The following is a 26,265-nucleotide window of genomic DNA, read 5'->3' as shown; positions in this document are numbered from 1 at the left end:
CTAGCATGCTTTTTGAACATTCTCAAATATGTGAAACACTTCCATCAAACATCCTTAGTTTCACTGAGCCAATCTCAATCATTCTATTACTCAAATTATTTCTCAACATAGACACACTCTAATATCATCATATGAACTAAACCATGACTTACGTATGCACACATGATATGTAACAACACCATCTAATATCCAATTTTGATGGAACTCGGGGTTGCAACCTATTGTATAAATTTTATATTCAATGAAACCAGATGCAGATTCTTCCACTCGATTTACTGTCCTTGGGTTCATTGCTCTCTCTTTCTTTTTTGGATTTTTGTCCTTTCATTTTCATACAATTCCTCTTTAAATGACCGGTTTCACCACATCCCCAATATATAAACTTGTTCTTTTGAGGTTTTCAGACTTAAATTGATCTTCAAACTTCTTGAAGGTTTCCAAGAAGAATTACTTCGTTCACTTGATCAACCATTTGATATATGACCTTCCCACTCTGGTTCTCCAAGAGATGCTCTCTTTTGGAGTTTATGGGCAAGCAATGTGCTACAAACCCGTACTCAAATCAAGTGATTCCTCTTTGGTACAACTTAATGTCACTACTAAATTATCATAAACTTCTAAGTAACACACACAATACCATCACCGCTTTGTCTTCATCCATGAATTTTTTTCTCCAGCACTTTCAAGAGCACAATGCTATTCTTGAAAAATATTCAAATGGTAGAAAACTTTAGTACTCTCTTTTGTCCATCAAAATTTTCCTTATCCGAGTCCTCATAATTTGGTTAAGGTTTCATCTAGAACTCCTTAAGGCAATCCTCCTTGTAATTTGATCTAGGATTGGATCTTGGTTTCCGGAACCAAATCCTCTTAATTTGATTATGAGTTCCAAAGTTATTATTTATCTCTTTCACATGGCCACAGGCCAAAATGGTACAAAAGGATAAAAACGAGGAAACTAACAGTTAACTTGGTTTTGGTTCAGAATCCCATGCGCAATTGCTTGCCAACCCTAAAGAACAAAAAATGTGTGCAAAGAGAACAATCGACTAAAAAAAAATTTAGTGCACGAAGCAATGCGGGCTTTGATTACAACGCTTTCAAAAAGTAAACCACATCTACCAATTCAAAATTCTTGTTCTGAAGTAGAAGAAATCGTAAATCACAAACACAATAAATATTCATCGACTTCAGAACCTTTTGATTTGCGACAGAGGGGATGAAGAACTCAAGCCGCTAGGTTATCGGATTCATATCCTCGGTGCTGAAGAAGAGACAAAGTTACATGGCAAATAATTTAAAATTATCAAATGGAAAACGACTGATATTTCAAATACAACGCAGCCTATAGTGAACATGTAAGAGATGCATGAATGCAGCATACCTCCACCTATGGTTGCTTCCGGAAGACGCTCAATTGAATATTTATGTTGGGTGATATACATGATGGGCACACCAGGAATCTGTTCAGAAATGGAAATATCAGGAATAAAACGCATGAGAGAATGATAAAATAGAAATCACCGAGTTGAAATTGCAAATCACTCTTAGTTACAATAATACCTTGCGAATTCTTCGTTTCAAGTCCCGATCACATGTAGCTACAATGTAACACTTGTGCTGTGATAAATATAGTGTCTCAGAGATATATTTGAAAATAGAAATAAGAGTAATGAAAGTTCGACCAGTATCTAATTTGCTTAGAAATATTGATCTTGGAATAGAGAATGTACCAAGTATTTTCTTATTCACCAGATACAACCATTATTAATCTTCAGCGATCAAGAATGAATAAATGTAGCTTCAATAAAAAAATTTAAGAGATGGGCAGATTAGTAGCATGTTTTCTTTCTTTAATTCACATGTCTGCTGGTATGGGGCCTATGGGCAGACATTTGTTGGAAGTTCTAGCAACAATGCATTTTGACATTTAGGGAAAATGTCAGGTAAGCTTGCATTACAAGTATACTTCTTGGACAACTTCTCCATATTCAAAACTCCCGGCCGACTATCAATGCATATAACAAGTTATCTAACTATTGAAATGGTCATATAGTTTCAATTCCAAAATCTCTTGTGCTATTCAGCATAATTTGGATATGGAGATAGGCAATTGAGCCATACTCAAACAAATCCAATTGTGACCCAACTACAATGTCATATAGATAGGCAAAACAAACAAAGAAAAAGATAGAAGTGAGAGAATACCCAAGTTACTCGTTCGACAATACAGTCATCGGCATAGGTTCCCTTATGGGTGCAAGGCAGTCTTTCGAACCGTGGATCTTTTGCAATCCTATGACAAAAAAATAATAGGTCATGCTCACTCAGTTGTTCAGAAAATAGCAATTAACCAATGCTTTGACATGGGATGCAATGCATGCACACACAATTCACAAATGCAAGCATGAGATAATTTCAACAACACAGAATAAAGGTTGAACAGAATTCTTATTTTACAAAACTATACCTCCACAAAGTCTCACACAAGGCAAAAGAAACGTTTAAAAAGATGGTTTGCGATGATGCAAGATATCTTAATTCTCTAACCATACCTCAGAGCCACACGATACTTCTGTCCCAACTTCTCAAGCTCAGCCATGACACAATCCGTAATACAAGGGGTGCCTTAATAGAGTCAACAAAGATTAAAAAAAAAAAAAAATCTCAACATGAAAACAGAAATAGTATACAAACAATATTAGACATGAGACAACAAGAGATATGGTGAACTCACATTTTGCATACAAGCAATCCATCATTCTTTTCTCCAAATCCAGCTGCATAAAATTGGAAAAGATTTTCCAATAAATATAGTCAGCAACATTATTACATGCCTGCTTAAGAGGCCATCTCCATATTGATCTAGAACGGATAAATGCCAGACTTGACTAGGTGCTGCAGTGGCTGAACAACATTATTCCATGAAAAGTACAAAATAAATCAAAATATACTAGCTATCCACCTCATAACCTCGACACAGAAGGACATTAATGACATTATTACTCATCCAGCCAAAGCATTCATGTCTCAACTGATCCAACACAGATGGCATACCACAAGATAAATAGAGATTTTGCTCTACGCTATTGCTAGCTCAGCTCTCTCCGAGACCCTTTTCTTTAGGCTACGGGGAATCTGATTCGCCGCTTTACCCCTTTCTGCTCTCAAATAGTATGGTACTTAAGGTTAGGGTCCTCGAGCACGAATCAAGTGACTTGGTGAACGGTTGTTCTACTGTACAGTGGGTGGGGGCTAGGTATGATATGACCCTTCTTTCCAAGAAGGAGCTCTTTAGGTTGAAGCTCGCTCGTGAGCGGTGAGATATTTCCCCCGCTTCTTCGCTACTGAAAGGGCTCAACTGTTATTAGAAAGTATATAGAATTTCTAAAGTAGTGAATTCTTCATTCATTTCTATATGTCGATGTCGTTCTAGGTGGCCGCGATTCTATGATTCTGATTCTTGAAATGATTCTTGTTCCCAGGCGATTCCTCATCGTTGTGAGTTTTGACTTCATTAGTATAAAGACAAAATAGGATTATGTCTACGCCATGGTTTTATTTTTATGTGTTCCATTTTCCAGTTATATTTTAAAGTAAAGGCTGTCCAGGGTAGCACAACTAAAAATATGAAACCATGCTACCATAAGAAGCATTCGCAGGAAGATTTCTACTCCAATTTCCTATAGAAAGTGCACAACCATCATAGACATTGGACATTATAGACATTGGACATTATGTACTTTGAATAGTTTTTTTTTTATTTTGTTACATCTATTATATTTTGCTTTTGTAGTTGATTCTTTCCTCACATTCACATTATAACATAATAGTAGAGGAGAAATTAAGTCTGAACTTTGAACATCAAAAACACATATGAATACATATTGCATAAGATAAAAAGCAACACACATGGTTAAAGAGAGATATTTTGACATTGAACGGTAGCTAGAATTTCTATACCGTGTAAGAAATAAAAAACTGAAAGATACAATACTTCATATATAGCTTTCAGTACATGATGATGGAAACATTTGCGGAATAAGGGGTTGGAGGCAGCGGGGTGGGGGTGAGAGAGAGAAAAGAAGAAGAAGAAGACGCAAAGGGGAGGGGCTATAATTTGTTCCTTCTTCCGCCCTTTCGGACTGCTGTGAGGAGCTGCCGCCATTTCATGGAGGTCGAAGCAAGATTCCATATTGATTGAAACGCACTTCCAAGAGGAAAGGGGGGGTTGGGGGGGCGGGGCTACAATTTGTTCCTTCTTCCGCCCTTTTGTGCTGCTACGAATAGCTTCCGCCATTTCGTGGAGATCAAAGAAAGATTCCATAATGATTGAATCATACTTCCCTACTCCTATGAAACAATGTGCCATACGTTGTACATTCTAGATTCAAAACCTTAACGAAACGAGATTCATTATATGAGGAATCATGCATCACTCGATGTGGACTCAAGATTCAACCTTTGCTGGAGTCAAGATTCGATATATTTGAAAATGACTTTCCAAAAATAATGGGTTCAAGATTCTAAAGATGCATTGAAACGAGATTCCTAAATTAAGGAATCGAGATTCATTGGTTTCGAGAAACAGTTTTGGCGAAGATTCCTTAACGGAATCGCCAAATCGGATTTCCAAATCAGAATCGCAAGGTCGCAAAGAGATTATGGTAACTATGGTGCATACCCCAGGAGTGCACAAGAGGGAAAACAAAAGTCCATTTGCAATATCCATTTTGGATTGAGAGGCCTAATAACATGACACAAAAGTTTGATAGGCCAGTTGCCTGGAACGCATACATGAAAACCTATGGGTTGAGGAAGGCAAGCCTTCATTGGGTTCAAGGATAAGCTCAATGGAGGTACCACATCACCAATGTAGCATCAAACTTTGCTCTACTGCATGCATGCCAGATAAAGAAGAAAAGGCCTTAAACCCTTACAAGGTTATGTAAAGACAAAACATTGGATGACATCAATATGGCTTTTAGCCCTTTTGGCCTCAAGCATAATACAACTGTAAACCACCATAACTAGTGAAACCAGTTTGATATCAATGTAAATATAAAAGAAATCACAGAAACGCAAAATAAAATTGAAGGATCAAAAGAAACTAGCAATCAACAATGCATAGAAAACAAACTTATGCTAAAATTCGGAATTGTAAAAGGAGCCTAGAGATACGAAAAGGAAGAATTTATTGAGAAGATCTCAGTCAAGCCAACAGTTAGAACTTCATGCCTTACTGGCCCTTGCATCAGTAGTACAGCCACATCTATCTTCTCAAGCCCTATCTATGTTCCTCCTCTGCTTGGTAGAATTAATTTTTCCCTCTCCATATACATGTGCCATCCTCTTGTTAATAGAATGGATATTCTTGAAAAGAAACAGAGAGAAGCCAATCTTGCTTATGAAAAATCAAGTTTCTCAGCGGGTAAGAAGGCTCAGGAAGGTGCATGTGGCTATGCTCCACAAATGAGGTGAGGGCCAACAAGGGGTGAAGCTCTTCATGGCTATTATTGGCTTGCCATCTATCTTACCTTCTTCTCCTTATTCTTTGTTTTCAGTTTTGAATTTTTGCAGAAGTTTGTTTTCTATGTGTGACTGATTGTTGTTTTTATTGATTCATTAATTCTATTTTCTGTTTCTATAATTTCTCCCATATCTATTTCTCGGTAGTATAAAGTGCATGGAAGAAGCCCACTGTCAAGTTTATGTCCTCATTTTTTTCCATAATCACCATCCTTGGATACAACTAATGAATATTTGACATCTTTTTCTCTTAAAATTCACAATCTTAAAGCAAAAACCAGTTTTACAATCCCTTAGTTCACGCCGCTTCATCTAGATTGTAGTCATCGGCTTACTTCCTTCAGTCCACCAATGTTATGTCACTCCCAAATCTGATCTCCTATATTTCTCTTCCTTAAAGGGCATGTGTTTCTCATTTTGTTTATCTTACGCACCCATCAATCAGAGAAAATCATATTCCACATTGAAAGAAACATGGTAATACAGGCTTCAAGATACATGCCTATAGTGTCTCTCGTTGTTAGAACTTTCAAGTGTAAAGCATACTAAAACCTAGCCTAACCCCCCAGTACCTAGTCCAACCACCACCTTACTAACTTAGCCTTCAAGCAAGGGTGTCCAAACATGTTTTTACAGCACAAAGGGAAACTTGGAAGCAGGTGAATGATATTTTTAGCCAAGGGAGATTCCAACATAACTTAGGGGTAACAGGATTGAATCCTGAAATATGGTGCATGGAAGTCCATGTGGGCATGTTAAGGAATGAATTCCAAGCTAGCCAAATTCTCCGTCCTCAAAGAGGGGGTCTAAGGGTGAAGACAGAGAGTTGAGGACCGCAGTTTTTTATTTTGTGAGAGAGAGAGAGAGGGTATGGTGCTTTAAGACAGAACGAGGTAGGATTTTAGGTGTGGGCATTTCTTAGCATTGTGGTATGCTTGGCTTAACGCCTTACGACCATCTTTCAAGGTAGGCTACTGCGTTATATCCAAGTAGGAAAAGCCACAAACCATTGTTTTCTCTAGGTTCTATGTGTAATATCAACTTGCATGCACATTAATATACTCACTGTTTTAAATCAACTTTTATGCTTGACCATTCAAAAGTTGGATGGTCTTTATTCAATATTACATTATTGAATTTTTCATGGACATACACATTATATTTGACTTTGTTTTTTGTTTTTTACACACATGCTAACACAAGTAATGCTTGAATTTTACTTGGCAATTTCTCTTTCACTCATGTAATTCTTTATGTTTTCAAGAAAATAACTAGTATGCTTCTCAATTTGCTACTACATAAATAACACAATTAGTGATTGAATTCACTCAAGAAAATAACTAGTATGCTACATAAATAACACAATTAGTGATTGAATTCACTAGAGCAGCAATTTTTTATGAAAATTACTTAAAATGTGCTAAAATTTCATTTATGAAACTCCAGTTTAGATAAAAAGGGTAGCCTTCTTGAGCGACCTTAGAAAAATTGGAGAAAGAGAAAAATAACGAAACAGAGCCAAAGAAGAAAATCAAAAAGAAACACAGGGATCAATCCATAGGGGTTTCACCATTGCAGAGATAGAAAGAAGAAAACAAAGAGAGAGAGAGAGAGAGAGAGAGAGAGAGAGAGAGAGAGAGAGAGAAGATTTTTTAAGACAATGGGAAATAGAGTCCCAAATTCCTTTTAGGTTTAGCAACTTATTAGTTTATATTGAGAACTTCAACTTTGAATTACAAAACATGTGTGAGTATAAAGAATGTTTATAATCAAAAAAAGCATTGTCAAGCATTCCACACTTTTAATAGAGCATTGGACAACATCATTTATTTATAAAAATCCATGGGTTGATTCATTGGGGAAGGGAGAAAAAGAAGAAAACAAAGAGAGAGAGAGAGAGAGAGAGAGAGAGAGAGAGAGAGAGAGAGGATTTTTTAAAAAGAGAAAGGGCAAGAACATGCATCCCTGTTTCCCTTTACCTTTAGCAACTTATTATGCTGAGAACTTCAAATTTGTATTAGAAAACTTTTGTTAGTTAATAGAATGCTTATAATAAAAGTGTGTGTCAAACTTTCTACGCTTTTGATGGAGAACAAGAATTTAGACAAAAACTAAAACTATAAGCCTCTCAATAAAAAATTACTTATGAATTTATTGTCTAGCTGCATAGTAAATATGTTGGTAATATTCTTTATTTGTATTTACACTAAAATATAATTCTAATATATTCATCATACTTACAAAGAGATGTAATTAAGTAAATTTCAAGATCCCTATTTATTTACTTATTAATTAACATACATAAATGTGAAATAATGAACTAGAATGAACTAGGATATTCATTGATCTTTAATTGTGAGTTGTAATTAAAGTGTTTGCGAATTTCAGTTAAGTCATCAATAAATCATTCCTTTACCATACTCGTACAATGTTCTTCTTAAACCAAAGAATGTGAGAGAGAGAGCGGGAGTAGATATAGAGAGCGAGAAATAAATTGAGAAGAAGATGAGAGAGATAAATCTGTTGGCCCACCTCAACCACAACTTGAGCAAGATTCACTAAGAAAAATACATTCTTGCTTTTTTAAGAAAGTACCCATTAACTGCTACCGGTCAGAATTAAATCATGCACCCACTTGTCTGATTAAGCTCAAGACCCCTTGCTTTTTCGACTTTTTTGTGCTTCAACCTTCCTCATTCTTACACTTATTGTCTTTAAGCATTTAGCATGATTAATGTTATCTAATCCATAGTCTTTTCTTTTTAGAAGAATTTCCGACTTCAACTTTCCTCATTCTACGCCATTGACAGGCCTCTTATTTTTGGGAGTTGAGTTGCTTGGTTTAGAAAGCAGTGATACCCAGGGAGATGAAATTAATAAAAATAAAAGAAAAGGGGAGACAGAAATCATAAGAAGACTTATTTTGCTCAATTATTTTATTATTGCTGATATTTGAATGCAATTGATGCAGTTACTGCCTTGATATAGACATTGAAAAACTTGTCCTCTATGTGATACACATGTTCATATTTAGTATATTGATTTTACATGCATAACCTCTAATCATGGACTACCGAAATTTGTATTTTTGTACGTGAACATTTGCTTCTGAAAGTTTGATGTGCTATTGATCAATTATATAATTTTCAGCAAAAGTTCTTACTATTTCTTTCAACAATTAACTGTCTTTGCAGCAGTAAACCCCATAATTATTTTTTTGGTGGTTTCTACGTAGTTTCTTTGACAATCTCAATTAGCTTCGAACTTAGAAAATATTAGTAAAATCAATGGAGCAGGATGAACACCAAACCCGAGATCATAGAGGATGTGCCGTGAGGCTGGTGATCGCAGAGCCCAGATTTAATTAGGAACCCAATATAGAGAGAAGGGAACTTTCAATTTACAGGAGGCTCAGTATTTTCTTTAATGTGTATTTGTCGTATGATCTCCTCTCTCAGACTTCTCATATTTATATGAATAAGATGGGCCAACGTTCCTTTTTCTCCAACGGGTCTTTGACAAACTAATTCCTTGATCTCAGCTCATTCATATGAATGTTTAAAAAATAGCTTTAGAAAATAATTAATTATTTATATATATTACATTAAAGAATATTTAGCAATGGATAAGCTCAAAGAAACATGAAATTCCTCCCATAAAAATAGTGAAGCCCACAAAAATAGGCAAGGCTACATGAAGCCTCATGGCCACACATGCCAATATCTCTCCCACTTGGCCATGACGGCCAAGCGCAATAAAAAATCATAGGTACACTCCCACTTTTGAGTGTCTTTTAAGATAATATTTTGTCATGAGGTTTACTCATGCTTTCACAGATATGCCTCTCATAACAAATATCCATAATTTTCATCATGAGAATTTTCACGCTAATGCGAATTTGTCACTCAAGAAAACTAACCCACTTAAATATTTTTAAATCCCATTAAGCTAGTATGCTCAAAAAGTAGCTCAACGCTTAGACCCTTTCTCAATGGGTCAGCGATCATATCTGATGAGGGCAAGTAACTAACGGTTACTTCATTTTTCTCAACTACATCCTGAATGTAGTGATAATGGACATTTATGTGTCTCGCTTTAGAGCTATGTGCTCCACTCTGTATTAATTTAATTGCATCTTGATTATCACAAAACATTTCAATCGGTCTGTCGATTATTTACAGCTTCAAGTCATCTATGAAGCGCTTTATTCAGACGGCAAAAGTACATGCAATATACTCTGCTTCTTTAGTGTACTGAGCGACACACCCTTGTTTCTTGCTAGACCAAGAAACAGCTGCACCTCCAAAGAGGAAAACATGCCATGAGGTGGACTTACTATCATCCTTATCCCCAGCAAAATCTGCATCTAAATATCCTATAACTTCCAGTTTATCTGCTTGAAAACACAATTTTAGATGCTTTGTTCCCTTAATGTACCTTAGAATTTTTTTGACTGCTTTCCAATGGACTATTCCCATATTACTTTGATATCTACTTACAAGACGTACAGCATAGCTAAGATCAGGTCTTGTACATAGTACTGCATACACCAAGCTACCAATAGCTTGTGCATAGAGAACATTAGGTTTTTCTTGTCCTTCTATTGGACAATCCTTCCTAGACAACAACTTCACTCCCATTTCAACAGGAGAAGACAATGGTTTGCAAATTCCATTTTAAATCTTTTAAGAATAGAGTCAAGATATCTCTCTCGGCTCAAGCATAACATTCATGATTTTCTATCTGTGGTTATTTTTATACCTAGGACATAAGATACTTATCCCATGTCTTTCATCTCAAACCGAAAAGAAAGCCATTACTTGATCTTACCCATGACTTGGTCTTATCAATCATTTCCAAGTCATTTTAGCTAATAGGATATTATCCACGTATAATGATAGTATTGTGAATTTACTCCCACTCTTCAAGGGATACACACAATGGTCCAATCTATTTACTTCATATCCCATCAGTAAGATGGCATCAAGAAATGTTAAGTATCATTGTCTTGAATATTATTTTAAACCATATACAGATTTATTTAATTTATATACTTTATTTTCTTGGTCCTTAATTATGACGCCCTCAGGTTGCTTCATATAGATGGTTTACTTTAGTTCACCATTCAAGAATGTTATCTTTACATCCATTTGGTAAAGTTCTAGGTCATAATATGCAATAATTGCCAAAATTATTCTAATGGATATAAACGTTGCAACAGGGGACTAAGTGTCAACATAATCGACTCCCTTTCTTTGAGCAAAACCCTTTGCCACTAACCTAGCTTTAAATTTATCAATTGATCCATCAGATTTTAGGTCCTTTTCAAGTATCCTTTTAGAACCTATAGGTCTCCTATCTGATAGTAAATCACAAAGATCCCAAACTTTATTTTTCTCAATGGAATCTAATTCTTCCCTCTTGGCATTAAACCATTCTTGAGATTCTCAAGAATGGACCTACTATCGTCCTTATCTCATGCCATTTTTCTCAATTGTGACTTCATTGCATCGTTGAAGTTAAAGGGATCATGGATTTCATCTTGGTCAATAAGGTTGTCTATCTCCTCGCTCAAGTAGACATAGAAATCATCAAGGTATGATGGAGGAGCTCTAGACATCTTTTGACCACTTAACATTAGATGTGTGGGTACTTCGACATCATCATGTTGATCAAGGTTATCCATATCCACTTAGGTATTGGTTCTAAGCCACCTATGATAGTAAGTGCATTATCATTATCCGCTGCAGGTAGGTCTTCTTCATTAAAATTTTCTAGGAACTCAGCATATCTGCTTTCATTTTATGAAAAAATCAATAACCCTTTGAACCTTCGGGGTATCCTATAAAATTACAAACTAGAGCTTTGTTTTCTAACTTATTTCTATGCGGATATGGAATTAGAACATGTGTAGTTGGCACTAACTTCTTTAAGTTGGTTAGATCAGGTTTTCTACCAATCCACAATTCATAAGGATAGAAACTAGTGCCTTAGTTGGAACCCTATTAAGAATATACATGGATGTGCTTATTGCTTCTCCCCAAATGGCCTTGGGTAGACTGGCATGAGTCATCATGGATCTAATCATTTCTAAGAGAGTTCTATTATGCCTTTCAGCTGTATCATTTTGTTGTGGTGTATAAGGCATAGTGGTATGTCTTTTAATACCATATTCTTGACAATAAGTGTTGAAAGCATCAAATGTATATTCACCTCGCCTATCAGTTCCAAGAACTTTGATGTTCCTACCCAATTGATTTTCAACTTCCTCTTCATATATTTTAAATGTTTATAAGGCTTCTGATTTATGGCGGATTAGATAACATATCCAAAACAAGAAAAAATTATCAATAAAAGTAATGAAGTATGACATCCCTCTATGAGTTTTAACATTAGATGCCCATAAATGACTGAGTGGACCACATTCAATAACTCATTAGCTCTCTCCCCTTATTGAATGATTCCATTTTTCCTAATAAGCAATGTTGACAAGTTGGAAATTCTACATCATTTAGGTTTGGAATAAGACCTTCTTTATTAACCCATTTATTTTGTTGTCTTTTCCTATATGGCCAAGTCGAAGATGCCAAGTACATGCATCAACAGCCATTGCACAATCAACATAACCAAAATAAGTAGAAATTTTATTATCTTTCTCATTTACATGAAGAAGGAACAAGTTATGGTCATCACCTAAGTGTCCCCAAGAATAAATTTGTTCACGCTTTCCGAACGATACTTTCAATTATCGGGAGCAGACCTCAAAGCCTTTTCTAATGAGCAAGGGGACATATACAATTAATACAAGACCAACTGCCCCTACATACAACCTACAAGTTCCTACACCTAATACATCAAAATAGGTGTTGTTCCACATGTAGATACGTTTCTTCTCAGCTTTTATTTCTTTGAAATCCTCTAAAAGGCATTTTTAGTTTGCAATATGCCGATTGGCGCCCGAGTCTACCCACCATCCTTTGATGTTGTGGTCTGCAAGAAGGCACTCGGAGACCACAGAAACAACTTCACTCATCTTGCATCCATTTCCGCTATGCTTTGGATTTTGCTGGTTTCTATTTTGTGGGCAGCGGTTTTCGAACTGACCTGGCTGACCACATAGGAAGCATTTTGGCGACCCTTGTTTAGTCTCTTGGTTGTCATGTTTGCTTCCTTTATTTTTTAACCTATTGTTCCTTTTATAAAACTTTCCTTTAAATTTCTGGTTGTTAGGCTTAGGTTGGCTAGATCTGGGAGGTCCATGAGCAAGCATGAGCTCATTCTTTTTATCTTTGTTCATGTGTTCTAGCTCTAATGCTAGTTGTATAGGTAGATCGCAAGAGATTTGGCATTAAACCTACATGCTATTGTTACCACCCTCCATGAAGGTGGGAGGCCATTTAAGATTGCGGAAACTTCCATGCGTTCGGGAACTTCATTCCCAACAATGGCCAAGTCCTTAGCCCTAACATGCATTTTGTTTACATGCTCCACTACATTATCACCCTCCTTCATTTGAAATGAATTATATTGCTCTATAGCAATTGGAGGTGAGTTTCAAACGTCGTGTAACATTTTGCTTTTATTGCATCTAGCATTTTTCGTAGATGTTTCATGATGTTCGAATAACTTAATAAGGTCATCTTGCATAAAAGTTAAACATTGATGTTTTAGCTAAGAGGTCATCTTCTAAGAATTTTTCTAGCCTTTTTCTTTTTTCTTCAGTTGGTTTATCACCTACTACTGGTGGATCTTCCTTTAATACATATATAATTCTATCTTGGACGAGGAGATATTCCATCTTCCTCTTCCACATGCCAAAATTGGTTCTATTCAATTTTTCAATTCTTGAAAGTTCAGCCATAACAATTCTACTAGCCATTTGATAAGTTATGTGTGAGAAGCCTAAGTACTTTGTAGGTTCTAAACAAAATTAGATTAAAGAAACTCACTTAATGCCACAAAAAAATATTCAATATGTGGTCAATATCTGTAACAAAGAGAGATAATCACAAGTTACAATTACTCAATACTGAGTTCTAATTTATGATGACAGAGAAAAAAAAACTTTGGGGCTAACTATCAAAGCCAACTAGCGACCAAGATTAATCTGGTAACTATAAATACTTCTAACATCAATCAAGACATTAAAATATTAAGCAACCGAAGCTAGCAAAAGAAAAAACCTTAGGAATTAAGTAAGATCAGAACACCTCTTCTTCTTTTTTTTTTTAGAGAGAGAGAAAACTGGACCTGCTTCCCTCCTTTGATGTTGTCAAGAAAAAATAGAGAGATAGAGAGAGAGCACTTGCCAATGTTAGGTATTCTATTGACCAGCCAATTAATAGAAAACGTGTATATTAGAAACCTTTCAAGAGCCAAATCTTCAAGATTTGGTAAAGTTCTATTTTAAGCCAATATGGCCACGTATATAGGAGATAAAGATCAACAATAATTAAAAGATACACCAAACAAATAAAAGTACAGCCAAAAGACATATCTTGCTGAATTTTATTTGCAAGAGAATTAAGATATATCTTCCATATTAATAGTATTGGGTGAATAAAATACAGCCAAAAGATATATCTTGCCAAAAGATATAAAAGCACAGCAAAAAGATATACCACTTATTTTATTTGCTGAATTTTGCTTAATAACAATATCTATATCTTGCAAGACCATAATTGTTCACAGTTTTATTGACTGACACTTTTATCCAATGAAAAGGCAACGTGAGGCTATATTTAAACATATCAAAGAGATAGAGGAGTTCTACTGTTGAAAGGTCGAAGTTAGTTCTCTCTGCAAAAAATCAAGAGAGAAGACAGATACGGAAAAGAAAAAAAAAAAAACGTGACAGTTCTTATTTGCCTTCAAAGACATTGTTGTCTAAGAGGTGGGATCAAGCCTTTAATAAAATCTATGTTTTGAATTCTTGGATAGGGAAAAAGCCCCTTGTTGAAAAGTCAAAAAAGCCAAGTGGTTAAAGAATTGAAGAAAAGACAACTTTATAAGATGAGCCCTCACTTTTAAACGTGGTGAATTATAGTAAGGGCAGCGGTATATTTAAAGGAAGAGAAGTTGTCGTGCATATATCAAAAATATTAGAGCACGATGTAAAAACAATCCAACCATGAATTGTGAAATTATACTTGTTAGTGGGATAGAGATGCTAAAATACCAAAATAAATAAATAAATAAAAATTCCCAAGAGTAAGATTGAACCTGGATCGCTCTGATACCAATATTAGTAAAATCGATGGAGCAGGATGAACACCAAACCCAAGTTCATAGAGGGTGTGTCGTGAGGCTGGTGATCGTAGAGCCCGAATTTAATTAGGAACCCAATAGAGAAAGAAGGGAAGCTTTCAGTTTACAAGAGGCTTTGTATTTTCTTTGCTGTGTATTTGTTGTGTGATCTCCTATCTCTGACTTCTCATATTTATATGAAGAAGACGGGCCACCGTTACTTTTTCTCCAACGGGTCTCTGAGAAACTAATTTCCTGATCTCAGGGATACTCATCCATATGAAAGTTGAAAAAAGAGCTTTAGAAAATAATTAATTATTTATATATATTTCATTAAAGAATTTTTAGCAATGAATAAGCTCAAATAAACATGGGATTCCTTCCATAAAAAAAAGTGAAGCCCACCAAAACAGGCAAGGCTACATGACGTCTCATGGCCACACATGCCAACATTTTTCTTTACTGTATATTCCTAAGAGATGAAAGACAATAAAATCTGTCTTAGGATTTTCTTGGAGCTAAAAGAAACCATCCACATGCACAAGCTAGAGGATCTAGTCATTTTTAAGAGAGTTCTATTACGTTGTTCAGCTATGCCATTTTGTTGTTGCGTACAAGACATAATGGTTGACAATAAAATCTATCTTAGGATTTTCTAATATCGTATTCTTGGCAATAAGTGTTGAAAGCATCAGATTTGTATTCACCTCCCCTATCAGGTCTAAGAAATTTGATGTTCCTACCCAATTAATTTTCTACTTCTTTTTTATATATTTTAAATGTTTCTAAAGTTTTTTATTTATGATGGATTAGATAAACATATCAAAACCTAGAAAAATCGTCAATATAAGTGATGAAGTATGACATCCCTCTATGAGTTTTAACATTGAGAGGCCCACAAATGTCTGAGTGGACCACATTCAATAACTCATTAGCTCTCTCCTCTTTATTGAATGATTTCCTAGTCATTTTTCCTGACAAGCAGTGCTGACAAGTTAGAAATTCTACATCATTTAGGTAGAAGAATTAGATTTTATTGAGAAAAATAAAGTTATCTAATCCAATTAGGTTTATTGTCTAATCATTCTAAAACTAAAGTTATCTAATCCAATTACATGCAATGTACTCTGCTTCCTATATGAACCTAGTGACACACTCTTGTTTCTTGCTAAACCAAGAAACAGTTGCACCTCGAAAGAGGAAAACATGCCCTGAGGTAGACTCACTATCGTCCTTATCTCCAGGAAAATCTACATCTGAATATCCTTTAACTTCAAGCTTATCTGCTTGAAAACACAATTTTAAATGCTTTGTTCCCTTAATGTACCTTAGAATTCTTTTGACTGTTTTCCCATGGGCTTTACCAGGATTACTTTGATCTCTACTTACAAGACCTACAGCATAGCTCCAATGTAGTCTTGTACATCGCACTACATACACTAAGCCATTAATAACTTTTGCATAGGGAACATTGGGCTTTTCTTGTCTTTAAGCATTTTATTATCTTTCATCTCTAAGGAAGATACAGCAAAGAAAAATATTGGCATGTGTGGCAATGAGGCCTCACGTTGCCTTGCCTATTTTTGTGGGCTTCACTACTTTTATGAGGAGGAATCCCATGTCTATTTGAGCTTATCCATCGCTTAAAATTCTTTAATTTAACATATATAAATAATTAATTATTTTCTAAAACTCTTTTTTTCAATGTTCATATAGATGAGTATCTCTAGGATCAGGGAATTGGTTTCTCAGAGACCCGTTGGAGAAAAAAGAATGTTGGCCCATCTTCTACCTATAAATATGGGAAGTCAGAGAGGGAAAATCACACAGCAAATATACAGCAAAGAAAATACAGAGCCTCCTATAAACTGATAGCTTCCCTTCTCTCTATTGGGTTAATTACATCCGGGCTCTACGATCACCAGCCTCACGGCACACCCTCTCTGATCTCAGGTTTGGTGTTCATCCTGCTCCATCGATTTTAGTAATATTGGTATCAGAGCAATCTAGGTTCTATCTTACTCATATCCTGGGAATTGTTTTTTTTTTTTTAGTATTTTACCATCTCTCTACCAATGACGGGTATATTTTCACAATTCATGCTTGGATTTTTGTTTACATCATGCTCTAATATTTTTGATATATGCACGACAACTTCCCTTCTGTAAATATATTGTTGCCTTTATTGTAACTCACCGCGTTTAAAAGTGAGGGGTCACCATATAAAATTGTCATTTCTTCAATTCTTCAACCACTTGGCGTTTTTGGACATTTCAACAAGAGGTTTTCCCCCATTCAAGAATACAAAACAGAGATTTCTGTAAAGGCTTGATCTCACATCTTAGACAGCAACGTCTTTGAAGGCAAATAAGAACTGTCACTGCTTCTTTTTTTTCGTTCTTTTCCGCAACCATTTTCTCTCTCTAGATTTTTTGCAGTGAGAATCAACTTTGACTTTTCAACAATAGAACACCTCTATCTCTTTGATACGTTTAAAGGGATTGTAGACAATGAGACCATTTTCCTTCTGTACAGGGAGGTCACAATTACTTATAATCATCCGATGTGAAATCTGATAGCTTGGGTGTCACAAAGTTTGAGAAAATTTCTTTTGAACTTTGAGCTTGGTCAACGAAATAAATGCAGCCACTCAATTTCACATCCAATGGTCAAGATTAATTGTGACCACCTGGTACCAAAGGTAAATGGTCTCACTATATACTTTCCCATGTTTAAATATAGCCTCACGTTGCCTTTTCATTGGATAAAAGTGTGACTCGATAAAACTGTAAACAATTAGGGTGCTGCAAGATATAGATATTGTTATTAAGCAAAATTCAGCAAATAAAATAAGTGGTATATCTTTTGACAGTACTTTTATATATTTTGGCAAGATATATCTCTTGGCTGTATTTTATTCACCCAATATTACTAATATGGAAGATATATCTTAATTCTCTTGCAAATAAAATACAGCAAGATATATCTTTTAACTATACTTTTATTTGTTTTGTATATATCTTTAATTATTGTTGATCTTTATCTCCTATATACGTGGCCATAAGGGCTGAAAATAGAACTTTACCAAATCTTGAAGATTTGGCTCTTGAAAGGAATTTAATATACACTTTTTCTTTTAATTGGCTGGTCAATAGAGAGCCTGACATTGGCAAGTGCTCTCTCTCAATCTCTCTATTTTTTCTTAACAATGTAAAAGGAGGGAAGCAGATCCGGTTTTCACTCTCTAAATAAATAAATAAAAGGGGTCCTCTGATCTTACTTAATTCTTGAGTTTTTTTTTTTGCTAGCTTCGACTACTTAATATTTTAATGTTTTGATTTATTTTAGAACTATTTAATATTACCATATTAATGTTGGTCACTAGTTAGCATTGATAGTTAGCCCCAAAGTTTTTTTTTTCCTTTATCATAAATTTGAACTCATTACTGAGCAATTGTAACTTGTGATTATCTCTCGTTGTTACAGATATTGACCATATATTGAATATTTTTTGTGGCATTAAGTTAGTTTCTTTAATCTAATTTTTGTTTAGAACCTACAAACTACTTAGGCTGCTCATACATAACTTGGCAAATGGCTAGTAGAATTGTTATGGCTGAACTCTCAAGAACAAAAAAAACTAAACGGGGCCAACTTTGGCATGTGAAAGAGGAAGATGGAATAACCCCTCATCCAAGATAGAATAACATATGTACTAAAGGAAGATCCACCAGTAGTCAGTGATAAAGCAACTAAAGAAGAAAAGAAAAGGTCAGAAAAATTCATAGAAGATGACCTCATAGCTAAAACATCAACGCTAACTTTTATGCAAGATGACCTTATTAAGGTATTCGACCATCATGAAACATCTAAGAAAATGTTACAAGCAATAAAAGTAAAATATGACACAACCTCTAAAACTCACCTGCAACTGCTATTAGAGCAATATAACTCATTTAAAATGAAGGAGGGTGATAATGTAGTGGAGCATGTAAACAAAATGCTTGTTATGGCTAAGGACTTAGGCATCGCTGAGTGTAAAGTTCCCAAGCGCATGCAAGTTTCCATAATCTTAAATACCCTTCCACCTTCATGGAGGATGGTAACAATAGCACTTAGGTTGAATGTCAAATCTCTTACAATAGGGGACCTACCTAGGCAACTAGCATTAGAGCAAGAACACATGAACAGAGGTAAAAAGAATGAGTTCATGCTTACTCAAGGACCTCCCAGATCTAGCCAACCTAAGTCTAACAATCAGAAATTTCAAGGAAAATTTAATAAAAAGAACAATAGGTTCAAAAATAAAGGAACCAAGCCCTACAGCCAAGCGACTAAACAACGACCGCCAAAATGCTTCTTATGTGATCAGCTAGGTCAGTTCAAAAACCGTTGCCCACAAAATAGAGACCCGCAAAATCCAAGTTAAAGGAAAAATGGGAGCAAAAGGTATGAAATTGTTTGTGTGGTCTCTGATTGCCCACTTGCAGACCACGGCATCAAATGATGGTGGGTAGACTCGAGCGTTAATTGGCACATTGCAAGCTCAGAAGGCCTTTTCGAGGGCTTCAAAGAAATAAAAGCTGAGGAGAAATGCATCAACATGGGAAACAACACCCATTCTGATGTATTAGGTGTACGAACATGTAGGTTGTATATAAGGGGCAATTGAACTTGTATTAACTGATATATATTTTGTCCCTAATATGAGGCAAAATATTGTATCTGTCCCCTTGCTCATTAGAAAGGGGCTTGAAGTCCGCTTTCGATTATTGAAAGTATCAATAGGAAAGCGTAGACAAATTTATGTTTGGCGACACCTGGTTGATGACCATAACTTGTTTCTTCTTCATGTAAATGAGAAAGATGATAATAAAATTTCTACTTATTCTGGTTATTTTGATTGTGCAATGATTGTTGGTGCATATACTTGGCATCGTAGGCTTGGCCACATAGGAAAAGACAAAATAAATAGCTTAATAAAGAAATGTCTTATTCCAAACCTAAATGATGTAGAATTTCCATCCTGACAGCACTACTGGTCAGGAAAAATGACTAGGAAATCATTCAATAAAGGGGAGAGAGCTGATAAATTACTGAATGTGGTACACTCAAACATTTGTGGGCATCTTAATATTAAAACTCATAGAGGGATTTCATACTTCATCACTTTTATTGATGATTTTACTGGGTTTGGATATGTTTATCTAATCCACCATAACTCAGAAGCCTTTGAAATATTTAAAATATATAAAAGGAAGTAGAAAACCAATTAGGTAAGAACATCAAAGTTCTTAAAAATGATAGGGGAGGTGAATAAACATCTGAAGCTTTCAACACTTACTGTCAAGAAAATGGTATAAAAAGACATACCATTATGCCTTATACGCCACAGCAAAATGGAATAGCTAAAAGGCATAATAGAACCATCTTAGAAATGACTATATCCATGATGGCTCGTGCTAGTCTACCCAAGACCTTTGGGGAGAAGCAATAAGCACATCCAAGTATATTCTTAACAGGGTTCCAACTAAGGCAATAGATTCCACCCCTTATGAAATGTGGACAAGTAGAAGACATGATCTAAGCAACTTAAAAAAGTGGGGTCAACGACACATGTACTAATTCCATATCAACATGAAAATAAGTTAGAAAATAAAACTCTAGTTTATATTTTATAAGATACCTCGAAGGTTCAAAGGGTTATCAATTTTATCATAGTACTCATTGAAGGCAGAGATGTTGAGTTCATAGAAGATTTTAATGAAGAAAACCTACCTGCATTGGATAATGATGATCCACTTAATATCATAGGTGACTTAGAACCACCACCTACAGTGGATATTGATAACCTTGATCAACATGATGATTTTCAAGTACCCACACACCATATGCTGAGTGGTTAAAAGAAGTCCAAAGCTCCTCCATCATACCTTGATGATTTCTATGTCTACATGAGTGAGGAGATAGACAACTTTATTGGCCTAGATGAAATCCATTATCCCTTTAACTTCAATGATGCAATGAAGACACAAGAATCTCAAGAATGGCGTAATGCCATGAGAGAAGAATTAGATTCTATTGAGAAAAATAAAGTTTGGGATCTATGTGATTTACCATCAAAAAGGAAACCTATAGGTTCTAAATGAGTACTTAAAAAGAAACTAAAATCTGATGGATCAATTGATAAATTTAAAGATAGGTTAGTGGCAAAGGGTTTTACCCAAAAAAGGGAGTCAATTATATCGACACTTATTCCTCTATTGAAATGTTTATATCCATTAGAATAATTTTGGCAATCGTTGCATATTATGACCTAGAACTTTACCAAATGGATGTAAAGACAACATTCTTGAATGGTGAACTAAAAGAAACCATCTATATAAAGCAACCTGAGGGCTTCATAATTAAGGAACAAGAAAATAAAGTATATAAATTAAATAACTCTTTATATGGTTTAAAATAATCTTCAAGGCAATGGTACTTAACATTTCATGATGCCATCCTACAGATGGGATATGAAGTAAATAGATTGGACCATTGTGCGTATGTCTTAAAGAGTAGAAGTAAATTCACAATACTCTCATTATATGTGGATGATATCCTATTCACTGAAAATGACTTGTTAATGATTGATAAGACCAAGTCATGGCTTTCTTCTCGGTTTGAGATGAAAGACATGGGAGAAGTATCTTATGTCCTAGGTATAAAAATAACCAGACATAGAAAATCAAGAATGTTATGCTTGAGCCAAGAGAGATTTATTGACTCTGTTCTTAAAAGATTTAAAATGGAAAATTATAAACCATTGTTTACTCCTGTTAAAAAGGGAGTGAAGTTGTCTAAAAAGGATTGTTCAGTAGAAGGACAAGAAAAGCCTAATGTTCCCTATGCAGTATGATGTACAAGACCAGATTTGAGCTATGTTTTAGGTCTTGTAAGTAGATATCAAAGTAATCCGGGTAGAGCCCATTGGAAAACAGTCAAAAGAATTCTGAGGTACATTAAGGGAACAAAGCATCTAAAATTGTGTTTTCTTACGAACGATAGTAAGTTCACCTCAGGCATGTTTTCCTCTTTAGAAGTGCAATTGTTTCTTGGTCTAGCAAGAAACGACGGTGTGTCACTAGGTACACACAAGAAGCAGAGTATATTGCATGTAGCATTGCATGCACTTTCGCCATCTGGATAAAACGCTTCACAGATGACTTGAAGCTGCAAATAATCGACGGACCGATTCAAATGTTTTATGATAATCAAGCTGCAATTAAATTAATACAAAGTGGAGCAAATAGCTCCAAAAGAAAGCATATAGATGTACAATATCACTACATTTAGGATGTAGTTGAGAAAAATGAAATAATTGTTAGTTACTTGCAATCATCAGATATAATCGCTGACCCAATGAGAAAGGGTCTAAGCGTTGACCTACTTTCTAAGCACACTAGCTTGTTGGGGCTTAAAAATGTTTCAGTCTGTTGTGTTCCATGAGTGACAAATCCTCATTAGCATGAAAATCCTCGTGATGGAAATTATAGACATTTGTTATGAAAGGCATATCCGCAAAAGCGTGAGAAAAACCTCATGACAAAATATTGTCTGAAAGGTCACACTTAAAAGTGGGAGTGTACCTATGACTTATTATTGCGGTCGGTCATTATGATCAAGTGGAAGATGTTGGTAACACGATGGCAGAGTGGGAGATGTTGACACATGTGGCCATAAGGCCTCACGTGGCCTTTCCTATTTTTGTGAGCTTCACTATTTTTATGGGAGGAACCCCATGTTTATTAAAGTTTATCCATTGCTAAAAAATTCTTTAATGTAATATATATAAATAATTAATTATTTTACAAATATTTTTCCAACGTTCATATGGATGAGTATTCCTGAGATCAGGGAAGTAGTTTCTCATAGATCCGTTAGAGAAAAAGAAACGTTGGCCTATCTTTTTTCTATAAATATGGGAAGTCAGAGAGAGGAGATCACACAACAAATACACGACAAAAAAAATTACAGAGCCTCTAGAAAGCTTTTCTTCTCTCTCTCTATTGAGTTCCTAATTAAATCCGAGCTCTACGATCATCAGCCTCATGGCACTCCCCTCTCAGATCTCGGGCTTTTGGCATTCAACCTTGCTCCATAGCCTTTTACTTTCAATGTCCTGACATTTTCATAAATTTTTCAAGCACTCTATCTGTCAAACATCAACAATGCTCTCTCTCTCTCTCTCTCTCTCTCTCTCTCTCTCTCTCTCTCTCTCTCTCTCCCCCTGGGTGGTCTATGGGCTGTATAGTCCTAGATGGTCATTAGGTGGATCCTTCTCTAGTTTGAAAATTGTGTTTCCTCATAAGAGATTTTCATGCTAATATCCCTACTCCCTCTCATCTAAGGCAGAAAGCCTAGGTTTGACCTACAGCAACGAAAGACCTAGTTTCATGTATGGGCGACCTCTACATTTTTTTTTTTTAATGAAGTTAACTATTCTATTAAGAAAAAGGTTACAGTATATCATCGAGAGGGCCCACAAACCGGGCCTCTTGACAAAAAATAGGCTACTGAACAGGAGCCCTGTACAAAAAATTTTGGGGCTTATAAGTTTTGCCCAATTACACGGGATATACAAGAAGAGATAAGATGCTCTAGGGATAAGAAAAATTTTGGGGCAACCTCTACATTGCTAACAACACCAAGTCTTCTAATTCTAAATGTGCCCTAGAGTTGATCAAGGCAGCCATAAAGTCTAAGAATACTTTAGACCGCAATAATCCAAAGAAATTTTCAAGCAAATGCTTCTGATTTAACTTTGAATTAAATAAGAATTGGAAACATACCGCAAATATCTGTAAAAGATAAGCACCAATTCCAATTATAGAATATGAATTCCAAAGATGATTGGAATGCTCCTTTTTAGGACTGCTCTTAGAGAGAAGAAGACCAAGATAGTTAGAAACAAGCTCTTTCACGTATCCACGATGGATATCCCTCTTATAAGTCATCACACGTTTGCCAGAGAAACAGAAGTATCTCTTATTGATGATCTTTTGGCCAAGAACCACTGATCACACAGTGATAGAGCGAGAGTGGTTTCAATATGCTCAACAAAATTCAAATTAGCCCTATGAAAGTACTAAGATGCCTACAAATGACAGGTCTGAGATGTTTGAACAGCTTCTTGGGTAAGTCATGAGTTTCCAGTTGAAGCTTTTGTGATTGACATTTGACAAGTCTCTGTTGATGAACTAAAACTCCCTGTTGCTAAACTCGAGAACCAGGTAGCATGAAGAAAGCTATCTACCAAATATAGACTAAGAATACACACTCTCGTATAAGATGCCTCAATGCCCTATGAAGCCAATTTTTGGTTATGATAATTAATTTTTGTAAGCAACAAAGAAAAAAATAATACTACATGCTTCATGCAGTGACACAAAAGCAAGAATTGACAGTCATAAACCTCTTCTACAACCAACTTTAACATGTAAGGGCAATCAAGGTTCTATGAACTAGGAAATTCAAAATTTTATGCACAAACCACATTGAACAAGTCCACCTTGGTTTGAGGTGGCAAATCAAGGGGAGAAAACACTAATCAAGTGATAACCATAGACTTTAAATGAAGATGTTCAGTATGGATGTGAAGAGCATGAGATACGTCAGATGCCTTGCAAGATCTACAATGAAATAAATTTTATGCACGCATGATTCATTTAACAATGTACCATGTATTTTCAAAATAAATATGAACTCGATATAGAATAGGCACTCTAATAATGCATCATGAAATCCGAATATGTTTATCATACAAATGAAACACAAACTGTATAATGAATCAGGGAACGTTTTCCTGAATTTCAAGTTTTTAACAAACAAATGGCAGGGTCTCACCTTGTTTTGAATAGAAAAATTGATGAAGTTAGTATCAACCAAGACTCTGTACGGTGGCCCAAGTGCCGTGTTGTACTTGAAGAAAAGGGCTGATGAAACATATGGTCTAAAATACAATTTATGAATGCATTATAAGGAACTGTCTTAAAGCCCAATCAAGAATAACTTATATCTAATCAATCACAAAGCCCGAACGGAAGAGACCAAACAATATAAGCTAAAAATCTGATTGATCAAATTTCAAATGACAAACTGCTAATTATCTTGCTAAAGCCAATTCCTCAGGATATCTCAGTACTCTATACTTTTTCAGGGAAAACCTAACTTGTAATTTTTTCTCGTTACTGCTATTGTATATAACTGTACATATTTCCTTTTATTACTAAGCAACATTTTACGTTAACAAATAAGAAATATGTCTGGTCCTATCTACACATTTCTGGGACATCCAAACTGAATTCGTACTATGGGAAATCATCATCCATTCGATATATTGAAAAGAAGAAGAAGAGAAAGAAAGTTATCTTTTCTTAAGACAAAAGGAAAAGAAGAAGTGAGTAGCAAATGTGCTTACACATTTGGTGGAAGCTTTTCTTTTGTAAGATCCTTTTTGTTCGGGTTGAGAACCTCTTCCCTGTACCCTATCAAAATACCAAAAAATAACCAAATAAAAAACTAACAGTAAACTAAATACCCCAGAACTCAACAGAGTAAGCAAAATACCCAGAAAACCAGGCGCAAAATACCCAGAAAACCAGGCCAAATCAATGTAAAAATTCAATGACATGGGTGGCTAACTTTACTTCTTAATTGTCTTCGAACTAATGATATTCTTCCTAACAGCAAATTTGGGAGTTTTCTTGGATCTCCCCATCTCAGAAAGCTCTCCAAACAGGGAAGCTCAAAAATCTAGAAACACAAACACGGGAAACCCTAAAGGGAAGCATCTCGAAATCCAAAAATCTCAATTTAGTTAAATAATATTACGAGTAATTCTAAATTTCCATAGCAATAGCATGTCAAGTGTTTCGTGTAATAAATGAATTTACAGGCTTGTAGAGCCAGCCAAAGAGAGGAGGCAGTGCTAAGGGAGCCCCAGGAGGATTGCAGATAAAACCGAATATTAGGGAATATATATGTTCCAAAGAGAGGAGGCAGTGCTAAGGGAGCCCCAGGAGGATTGCAGATAAAACCGAATATTAGGGAATATATATGTTTGGGATTTGGAAAAATGTTATCCGAGAAATTATTTTGCCGTTGAACCGCCCGCTTTAACACGCTGATTTACTGCAGCACATCAGAAAATATTTTCTGAAATGGTTCAACTACTCGTGAAAAGGTCGGGATCTGTTTTCCACAAGAAATCTAAGGGGAATTTGCGACTTTGCTTAATTAAAACCAAGGAAAACGTTTATATAAAGGTAAGGCCCTGAACAAGACGCACCTTAAAAATTCACTTCAAGAGATTCTTTAATGCTCAAATAGATCATTTCAAGACATGCAAAAATAAATTTCAATTATCGAAAATAGTGTATCTTGTAATATAATTTTTGGACCATCAATTTTCAAATGTTTATAGATAAGCTTGATCCACACCATTTT

General features: G+C 35.4%; 1 protein-coding gene across 4 annotated transcripts; it reads right to left on the bottom strand.

The window, feature by feature from the left end:
• Window positions 1-1,029: 1,029 nt before the first annotated feature.
• On the bottom strand, window positions 1,030-26,053 carry LOC18437236 (uncharacterized). Of its 4 annotated transcripts, XM_020669081.2 has the most exons (10): window positions 25,713-26,022; window positions 25,467-25,572; window positions 25,238-25,304; window positions 24,664-24,769; window positions 2,738-2,780; window positions 2,556-2,628; window positions 2,209-2,296; window positions 1,564-1,620; window positions 1,385-1,463; window positions 1,030-1,264 (listed from the first exon to the last, which is right to left on the bottom strand). In XM_020669081.2, exons 5-10 carry the CDS (start codon window positions 2,760-2,762, stop codon window positions 1,251-1,253), a joined length of 336 nt encoding a protein of 111 aa, XP_020524740.2. In that variant the 5' UTR covers window positions 2,763-2,780; window positions 24,664-24,769; window positions 25,238-25,304; window positions 25,467-25,572; window positions 25,713-26,022; the 3' UTR covers window positions 1,030-1,250. The 4 variants fall into 4 exon arrangements, with proteins under 4 accessions (XP_020524740.2, XP_088718384.1, XP_088718386.1 ...); XM_088862258.1 differs by lacking the exon at window positions 24,664-24,769 and having other exon boundaries at window positions 25,713-26,053; XM_088862260.1 differs by lacking the exon at window positions 25,467-25,572 and having other exon boundaries at window positions 25,713-26,053.
• Between the last annotated feature and the right edge of the window lie 212 nt (window positions 26,054-26,265).

The sequence above is a fragment of the Amborella trichopoda genome, chromosome 3, assembly GCF_054954075.1.
Source record: "Amborella trichopoda isolate Santa Cruz 75 chromosome 3, AtrichopodaSantaCruz75HAP2 v2.0, whole genome shotgun sequence".
NCBI lineage: Eukaryota > Viridiplantae > Streptophyta > Magnoliopsida > Amborellales > Amborellaceae > Amborella > Amborella trichopoda.
The sequence above is the reverse complement of the archived record's forward strand: the minus strand, read 5'-3'. Positions and strand labels throughout refer to the sequence as shown.